The sequence below is a fragment of the Zingiber officinale genome, chromosome 5B (genome assembly GCF_018446385.1).
Source record: "Zingiber officinale cultivar Zhangliang chromosome 5B, Zo_v1.1, whole genome shotgun sequence".
Lineage (NCBI taxonomy): Eukaryota > Viridiplantae > Streptophyta > Magnoliopsida > Zingiberales > Zingiberaceae > Zingiber > Zingiber officinale.
Window position 1 is genome coordinate 73,888,976 of NC_055995.1, and position 9,929 is coordinate 73,898,904.

A 9,929-nucleotide genomic window follows, 5' to 3' on the forward strand; every position below is an offset into this window, starting at 1 on the left:
TGGAAGACCAAAAAGATTCTTCCAATGTCTCATTTCCAGGTCTAATGGAATTCATAGGTATAGGAAGAAGCTCCATCAAATAGAGATTTTTTCTTTCGACCATCTTTCGATTGTTAATACGAGATATAAGGACCGCTACTATAAACAATACTACACCTTTGATCATGAAATATCGATTGCTTGTTGAACCCTGTGAATCATGTGAAAGTAGGATACTCCAGAGGCGATATCCTCTATTTCCACTGATGAAATTCTATAATACTAAAGATTTCATCACCGACAAAAACTAAAAAAAAAAAAAAAAAAAAAAAAAAAATTGACCGCCGATGCCACCCCTGGATCCGCCCCCGTCGGCAAGGATCTCAGGCGCCTAGCAACTGATATTTAGAATTAGTCGAACAGATCGGATTTAGACAGAAGTGAACACTTACGAAAAACTCCTCCACTTAGTGTGCGGGCCCGTCTTCAAGGATTTATAAATAAATAAATAAATAAATACTTACTTGTAGCCCTGAGCAACGCACTTCACCCACACCGACACTATGAGAACTTTCCGTGCTGTGGTGGCGCTGCGTCGAAACCTAACAATCGCCTTTCTTCGTCGCCATCTCTCCACTTCCTCCGGCAACGCCGCCTTCTGCTTCTCCCCCACTCATTCTGTCAAGACTTCCCCAGTTCCTCTGGCTCCGCCGGGGCTATGCCGAACCCTAACGATCCCCTTTCTTCACCTCCACTTCTCCACTTTCTCCGCTAAAGCTGCCTCCACCGATACCAAGTCTTCCGACGACGCTGTTGCCGGTGCAAAGTCCGCCATCCGATCCGAGTCCAACCCCGACCGCCTCGTCTCCCTCTTCGAGTCGTCCGCGCACCACCCTTCCTTCTACGGTGATCGCGAAATTTATAAATCTGCGGTCAAGAAGCTCGTTCGATTCGGCCGCCGTGACCTCGTCGAGCGCATCCTCGAGGGCGCCAAGTCCAACGCCGACATCTCCAAGTCGGAGGGATTCTTGATCCATTTTATCACCCTCTACTCCGTCGCTGGAATGATCGACCACTCCGTGCGCCTTTTCGAGGCCATGCCTAGCCTCGGCTGCAAGCGTTCTGAGCGCTCGCTCTGCGCCCTGCTGTCGGCTTTTCTGGAGAATAAGCAGGTTGATCGCATTCAGGAGGCCATCGACCGATGTGCCAAAGAGTACAGCATCGTCCCAGGCAATAAGTCTTACAATGTTCTCCTCAAAGCTCTCTGTTCTAGCTCCAAGGTTGACGAGGCATTTGCTTTGCTCGATGAAATGCCTGCAAAAGGAGTCGAGCCTGACATCGTCTTCTATGACATCGTTTTGGACGGATATCTTGAGATGAGGGACGATTCTGGATTCGAAAAAGTTCTCGAGGAGATCGGCAAGAAAAAATTTCGCCAAACTTTGAACACCTATAGTTGTAGGATTGCGGCATTATGTGCAAAAGGTAAGAGCTCTCAGGCTGAAGAATTGTTGGATGTGATGCAATCAGATGGAGTCCATCCAAACAAAACATGCTTCTATTCCTTGATTGTTGGGTTTTGCGAAGAAGGGAATCTAGACTCCGCTTGGGAGGTATGGGAGAGGATGAGAGGTATCGAAAGACCTAATGGTACTTGTCTGTCGCTTGATGGTTACACATACAACACTCTACTGACCAGTTTGGAAAAGAAAGGAGAGCAAATTAAGATGTTCAAGGTTTATATGGAAGAAGATTTAGGATTTGAAAAGGACATGTCAACAGGACTTTATAATAGGTGAATACTGAAGCATCTTCTTTTGGCTTGGTTGCTGCATTTGTCTGTGGTGCCTGCTGTGCTATCAGGAAACTTGAAATATATTGGGGCTGTGTAACTTTTTTGTTTTGTTATCGAGCCAATGCTTTAACTTTTGATTATCTAGCTCTTCTGTGCAATTGAACATCTGATTGCCTTCCTTCCAATAAGGAATACTTTTGTTGCTCCAATCTAAGAATATGGCTACATGTAATGACTCATGATGCAAAAAGTGTTATACACTCTGGACATTGCCTAATTAGTTACAAAATTTCGGATGCAACTTCTGGTAGTTTATGTACAAATAAGATTGCTTCAAGGCACGATGAGCTAGAAACTTATCGTTTTGGTCATTCTCAACTGTTTTGTCGCTGCTTAGTTTGTTTTAGATTCAGCAAGTTTGACATGTTGTTAATACCGTATACTTAAACTATTCAAATCCATGATGCTTTTTGTGACTTAATGAGTCTATGAATAGTTACCTCTAGCTTAGATTGTGCTACCTGTTGCCAAATGTTGTGAAATAGACATCTAATATTGCTAATGCAGTAACACATTTTTGTTTCAACCTATCTGTAGAAATGTTAAATATTTTGTAACCAGTATGATTCTGCATCCTGTTGTCACATGGTTTGGAATAACATCCAACAGTTCTCAAAATTATAATTGTTTAGTTCTCAAAATTATAGTTGTTTTGGTTTGAAAGCGGAGAAGATGGTAAGTTTGGGATGTGGCTTGTGGGTTGATGAAGCGAAGATTTCACACAAGTCTGTAACACAAAATCATTAGTGTTGGGTTGGGAAAGGATCCCGACATTGGTCCTCTGATGCTTAAGTTAGTTTCCGACGTGGAGAATAGCAAGAACGTATTAGTAAAGAGCGTGTGAGCTAATGAAGTTATGCATACCTTCGCTTGTAGATGAGAATCTCTTTTTATAACGCCACTGTAGTATATGTACATGTATCTCAAGGCATGGTGCGCTTTCCCAAATATCCTAGGAAAATACAAGACTAAAAATGTTCGTAACATCTTCCTTAAATGAGTATGCAAATCCTTGATATGATAGGTTGGAAGCTTCTAAAGTATGATTTACTTGCAGAACATACTCTGTTGTCAGTGGCGCAAACTTCCAAAAGGATACGAGGAGATACGTAGGCGTGTCTCGCTAAAGGCCGACCGAAAGCTGCTCTGTCGGGACGACACTGCTCGGTCATGTCCTTTAGATCTGCTAGCTCGTTTCCTTCCCTGCTTCTCAGACTGCCATTGGTTGCCTCCTCGGTTGGTGAGACTGGATTATCATGGATTGTCGATTACCACTTGACTTCGTTTACCATCCGAGGGCGGGCTGTTCGGCCTTCTTGCCTGGCCGACCCGGACTCCCGCTCATCTGGCCCAGTTGGCGACCGGGCCTTTGACCATGTTTGACCTTGACCTCCACGTCAGCCGATCTTCCGTGCTTTAACCTATCTTCGATAGGGCCCCTCTTAACCATCGCTTCACAAGTTTTCCCCTCAAGTCTAGTAGAAGGAGACTGTAAGTCCGACTGACTGGACGATTAGTGTGCTCTGAAACTCCATCTTCCTCTGAGTGTTCTAGGGTTTATAGTTGTCGCTCGACTATGATCTTCTCTAGCACAAGGGTTTATAGCCGTTGTTCGACTATGACATTCTCTGGCTCAAGGGTTTATAGTCGTCGCTCAGCTATTGATGTCTTCTACTCAGGGGTTTATAGCTGTCGCTCGACTGTTGATGTTGCTTTCTAACTCAAGGGTTTATAGCCGTCATTCGGCTGTGACATTCTTTGGCTCAAGGGTTTATAATCATTGCTCGGTTGTCATATTTTTTGGCTTAAGGATTTATAGCCGCGACTTAGTTGTATCACGACCAACACTTAGCCGTTTTTTGTCTTCCTTCTGATCTTAGTTCCGACCACTTACTTCATATATTACCTTTTAACTACTGCTGGTGTCACCATATTTTCTCGAAAGTTGTTCAAATCCCCCACCATTAAAGCAAAGCACGCTTGGTCATGCCCTGTGATCATGCTCTCTGCTTCCCCATTAATGTCACCTATAACCGAATGTCATGTGTTGATGTGACAGCCGATTGTTTAGATTTGATGTGATAGTTGTCTTTTCAAATTCAACGATCATGATGCAGCCTCATTTTCCAACACCCTTGATCGGATGGCCTAGGTCGATCACCCACAAGATTTTTAAACCCTTAACTTTTTTCCTTAGCCCCATCACCTTCCTCGTCTCCTTGCTCTTCTTTCTTTGTTCATCTGTATCTCTTCCTTTCCAATAAGTTCTTCCTCCTTTTTCACTTTCAATCCTCAATTTCTATCTGTTGCTCCATGGCAGAGTCTACTCCCCTCCCAAAATCCGCATTGTCCCTGGGTTATGGTATACCTCTATCGAATTCGATTTTAACAGTGATGAGGTTGATGAAATGAAGTTAACCTACCATTTTCTGACTAATTCGGGTTATGGTGAACGAACCCTACAGGTGATGTGGAAGTCAAAGTCAAGAGGAGGGGGTGGCGTCCAAACTGGGTCGAGCATAAGACTCTTTGTATAGGCCAGGGCGGGAAAGACTAGGGGGCCCAAAGATGCTTGGCCTTATCAAAACTGTATCATATAAAGGATCACATAAAGGCCGACTGACCAAGGGATTCTATGTATGCTCCAGGGCAGACATAAATCTGCCCAGGATAAAAGGTAACCAGCCTTATAAAGCTTCTAGCATACGTTTGGCCGGGCAAAGACCGAACGCGTATAAGGATACTTATATACGCTCAACCGGGTAAAGCCCGATGGATCCTAAAGGCAATCAGCGTTACAAAGCATCTAGCGTACGCTCGGCCTGGTGAAGGTCGAACAAGCGTAAGTGTGCTTGTATATGCTCGACCGGGCAAAGCCCGATCGAGCCTAAAGGCAATCATCCTTACAAAGCTTCTAGCATACGTTCGACCGGGCGAAGGACAAACGAGTGTAAGAGTGCTTGTATACGCTCGATCGGGCAAAGCCCAATCGAGCCTAAAGGCACTCAGCCTTACAAAGCTTCTAGCATATGTTTGGCTAAGCGAAAATTGAACGAGCATAAGGGTGCTTGTATATGCTCGACTGGGTAAAGATCGATCTGTTGGTGCAAGTTGCACTAGAATCAAGCCTAAGTTTTGATGTTGTCAAAGGTTCAAGTTAAGTCTTGTTGTGATCTAACAAGTTGACTGAATGTGTAGGCTGTTTACTCGACCAGGAAAGATCTAGGTGGAAGCTAGGCAGGAGAAATCTTAACAGATCGTGGAACCCAGGTGAAAGTCCAAGTGGGTCAAGATGACCCAACGCTTGGCGATGTGATCGAGAGGTCTAGAGGACCGAAGATCAAGAGAAAAGTCCTAACGAGCCGATCAAGGCTAAGTGAAAAGTCCAAACTAGATCTGGAGGATCAAAGTTTGGCAGATAGGTTGAGGTAAACAACTGGAGGAGCGACAGTGAGGTCGGGTTCCTGAAGGGAACAACCTAAGGTTGCTGATCCAACTGAAGAAACCGGGAAGGTTTCCAAGTTGAGATCAAGATAGTTCTACTGTCTTATATTACTTATGTATTATTATATTACTATGCTAACATCTGTTTTGCAGGATTATTATTTAACACTATTTTGTAGGTTCGATTGGATCAGTCGACTGAACCGAAGGATCGGTCGACCGAACAAGGCAAAATCAAAGCAATTTTCATATCAGACCAAAACAGACCAGTGTCCAGTCAAAACTTGATCAGTCGACTGAACAGTAAGATCGATCGACTGAACCCTTATGACTCAGCACAGACCAATTCGGTCAGCATCGATCAGAAGCAAAAGGAAATTGAGCTGATCGATTGACTGAACACATAGATCGGTCGACCGAACAATCAACCATTAATGCATCAATAAGTGTGGATCTCGACAAATTTGACGAACAGGGAAGGAGCTTGTTCGGTCGACTGAACAAAGGGATCGGTTGACCGAACCCTTAATGAACATCAAATGTCGAAGATCGAATCAGCATCAAGCAAGGAAAGCAGCTGGTTCAGTTGACCGAACCCAGGGATCGGTCGACCGAACGTCGATGATTCTTATAAAAGAGAGCTCAAGGTTCGAGGCTGGAGAACGAAATCTGAAGGGTTCGAAGATCATTTCTGTGCTAGCTGCTGCTGTTCGTGCTACTACTCTACAACTCTTCTACACGCAAGCAAGTGCCGACCGAGCTTCAACTTTCACATACTATCGGTATACTTTATTTTTGTACTGCACTTAAAAACTCATATAAGATAGTAGGTTGTTACTATCTTATATTATTGCATACTGTACGCATTTCTTCTTTCCGAGGTTTTCGGGAAGAAGAATCTTAGTGGATTGCCTATTGGTGCGATCAAGGATCGCGGGCCTTGGAGTAGGAGTCGACCTAGGCTCCAAACCAAGTAACTGAACCTGAGTCTTTACTTTCCGCTGCACAACTTTATTTCAAACGTTTAAAAGAAAAGTTTTAAAAGATCAATATTCACCCCCTCTATCGCACTCATTCGATCCAACACGATCGAGCCTAAAGGCAATCAGCCTTATAAAGCTTTTGTCATATGTTCAGCCAAATGAAGACCGAATGAGTGTAAGGATACTTATATGCGCTCGACCGGGCAAAGCTTGATCGTGCCTAAAGCCAATCAGCCTTACAAAGCTTCTGGCACACGTTCGGCCGAACGAAGATTGAACAAGCGTAAGGATACTTATATACACTCGATCGGGCAAAGCCCGATTGAGCCTAAAGGCACTCAGCCTTATAAAGCTTCTTGCACACGTTCGGCCGAATGAAGACCGAATGAGCATAAAGATACTTGTATGTGCTCGACCGGGCAAAGCCCGATCGAGCTTAAAGGTACTCAACCTTCTAAAGCTTTTAGTATATGACCAGCTTAATGATTGACCAGGATTATATTTAATAGAAAGTATTCTTAATGTAAGACCATCCAAGATATATTTAACAGAAGATATTCTTGATGCATGATTGGCTCTATGACCAACTTAGATATATTTAACAGAAGGTGCTCTTAATGTACGATTAGCCGAGATATATTTAACATTAGGTATTCTTGATGCATGATTGACTCTATGACCGACCGAGATATATTCAACAAAAGGTATTCTTAAGATACGACCGGCTTAATGACTGGCCAGTATATATTTAGCAGATAAATAGTCAACAACTTCTTGACAGTCTTGTAAGATTGTCGAGAAACATTCTTTCAAAGCTTCTTCATTAATCAGTTACAGCGATAAACTCCTTTGCATATGTCATCAGGGATTCAAGTCATAAACGACAAAGAGGGTACATTTGTGGTAGAAAAAAGATTTCTCAGAGGATTATTGCACGAAGTCTAGGTTGTACTTCTCTCATTTCCTAACAAACTCTAACAAACCGAGGGCCACCTTACGATCGCGGAGGTTATGTGAGATAGTATAAAAGGGGAATCCTCTCCATTGACAAGGTACGCAAACACAAGCACTTGCATCTGAAACCCTATTTTCTTGTACTTTCTGTTACTGTTCTTTTCCAAGAGAGAAGACTGACTTGAACGTCGAAGGGCCTAGCCAGGGATTCCTACCCTGGACTTAGGTCACCAATGCTTTGTTGGCTCGTCTCACTATGTGTAAGATCATCAAGGAGTTACTTCAGATCTTGAGAAGTTCGTCATTATTCATTCACCAAAGCCAATGCACCATCTCATCGCCTTCATATAGGATCAAATTTGGAGTCGTTTATGGGAACATCTTACCTGGATCTGAAGCTTTGCGATGAAGGAAGCTGAAAAACTCAATACCATAACCTTAACGTAAGAATATCTGGAGTTGTTCATCAATGCCAAGGCGCAAAAACTACTCCAGCAACAACAACAAGGAAACATTGGTGGTATGTTGGCATCATCAATCTAGAAGCATCAACGACTACTCATCGAAGGGAGAGAGGGGTTCAGGAGGAGGACCTTGCACACTTGCCTCCTGTTCCTCTCTCACCAACTCAATGTCCCCGAGTTCTTTTTTACACACCAAAGAACAGTTAGGTCATGGAGTAATACCTCAGGAGTCTTTTGGAGAGGTACCTATCTGAGAGGGGTATAGAGGAAAAGTGGTAGCTAGTGATAGCTCTCCTGAGCGAGTGCTACTCCATTTTCTCATAGGGTATTGGATGATCCATTGCCCAAACATTTGTTGGATCGAAAAGCGCTAGACGGGGTGAATAGCGCTTTTGGCTTTCACTCGTTTCGTAATGGTAAAACAATCAAGAAGTTGCAGCGGAAGAAGAACAATACACAAAAGACACCAAGATATTTACTTGGTTCGGAGCCTAGGGCGACTCCTACTCCAAGACCCGCGATCGTTGATCGCTTTCTGTGGACAACAACTATATCGCACAAATTCAATTACAAAGGTATTACAGTAGTGCAATAACAATAACAGAGTTATACCGCCGACAGAATTAAAGTCTTGAAGCTTCGGGTCGTCGGGGACTTGCAACAACACTTCAGGGTGTCTTTTGGAGTAGCATGTTGTAGTAGAGATCTCTAGAATTCGTTGTGGTAAGCTGCTGCTCGAAGACCCCTTTTATACAGTGCTGGAGGCGCCTCCAAGCCTGTCTGAGATGCCTCCAGGGCACCGAGTTGCACGCGTGGATCAGCTCTGATCTAGTCGCACCTTATCCCATTGAAGGCGCCTCCAAGCTGCTCCAAGGTGCCTCCAACGCCTAGTCCAAGGCGCCTTCAGCTTCCTCCGAGGCGCCTCCAGCGCCTCTGGATAGCTGGCTTTGGCTAGCACCCGAGACGCCTCCAACCCCCATGGAAGCGCCTCAGATACTATTCATTCGAGCTCTAAGTTGCTCCTTTGTTCCTGCAAATTGTGTTAGTCCCAAACACAAACCCTGCAAAACAAAGTTAGCACAGAAACAATATAATAGATATACTTGACAATCATTGGATTGTCCGGGTCTGACTTCGAATTTCCAATCAGAAACCCTAGGTCGACCCGACGCCTACTGTTTCCTCTACGGGGAACGCGTCCTCACCTACTCCACTCAGGAGATTTACTTGTTGCCAGTGCGATCCTCCAGATCGATTGGACTTTTGCTCAGCGTTCGAAGCTTCCGAACTTTCTGTTGGACTTCCGCTTCCCGGCCCATCCATTCTTTCACCTGGTTCGCGACACCAAGACTTTCCACCTAGGGTTACCCCCCCTAGGACTTTTGCCTGAAGCTCTCGACCCGCCAAGACTTTGTACGTAGGGTTACCACCCCCTATGACCTAGGGTTACCACCCCCTAGGGGTTTTCACCTGCCTAACAACAACTAGGACTTTTACCTAAGTACACTTAGGACTTTTCTGCAAGCTCATTCAAAACGTTAGATAGCAATTAAACTTAACTTTGAATCCCTTTGCCATTATCAAAACTTGAGTTCGATCGTCGGATGCTTCCCGCACCAACAATCTCCCCCTTTTTGATTATGCCAACCGAAATTCAAAGTTAAGAAAAAAAAATACAATAAAGATAAGCATAAATTAGCACAAGCATAAATAAAGCATAAACACATTAAAGCTCCCCCTTAATAGAAGCTCCCCCTTAAAATGATTTCTTTTTATTTTAAATTTTCTTTAATTTCTTTTGAATTTTAAATTTTCTTTAATTTCTTTTGAATTTCTTTATACTCTCCCCCTTTGCCATATATCAAAATAAATAAGAGAGTAAAATGATTTCTTTAAGTTTTTTTGTAAATGTTTAGCTAAGTTAATAAATTCGCCATAAGTTTAGAACCACAATTTTTTTTCAAGGATTTTTCAAATGAGTATTCTTTTAAAAGATTTTTCAAATGATTTTTCAAAGCATTTTGAAAGATCTAAGTGAAATTTTTAAATGAGTTTTTGAAATAATTTTCAAAGGATTTTTAAATAAGTTTTTGAAAGAATTTCCCAAGGTTTTTTAAATAAGTTTTTGAAATAATTTTCAAGGGTTTTTTAAATAAGTTTTTGAAATAATTTTCAAGGGATTTTTAAATAAGTAATCGAAATAATTTCCAAAGGATTTTTAAATACGTTTGAAATTGAATTTTAAAGGAT

The 9,929-nt window shown here is 42.9% G+C and overlaps 1 protein-coding gene across 1 annotated transcript; it reads left to right on the plus strand.

Annotated features, from left to right (window-relative positions):
• The first annotated feature begins 542 nt into the window (after positions 1-542).
• Positions 543-1,778, plus strand: LOC121986733 (pentatricopeptide repeat-containing protein At1g55890, mitochondrial-like). Its single transcript, XM_042540677.1, has one exon. The coding sequence runs from the start codon at positions 543-545 to the stop codon at positions 1,776-1,778; it is 1,236 nt and encodes a 411-aa protein (XP_042396611.1).
• The last annotated feature ends 8,151 nt before the right edge of the window (positions 1,779-9,929 follow it).

What these genes read in the sequence shown, in the direction of transcription:
- LOC121986733 (XM_042540677.1), top strand. Translation starts at nt 543, where the DNA reads ATGAGAACTTTCCGTGCTGTGGTGGCGCTGCGTCGAAACCTAACAATC.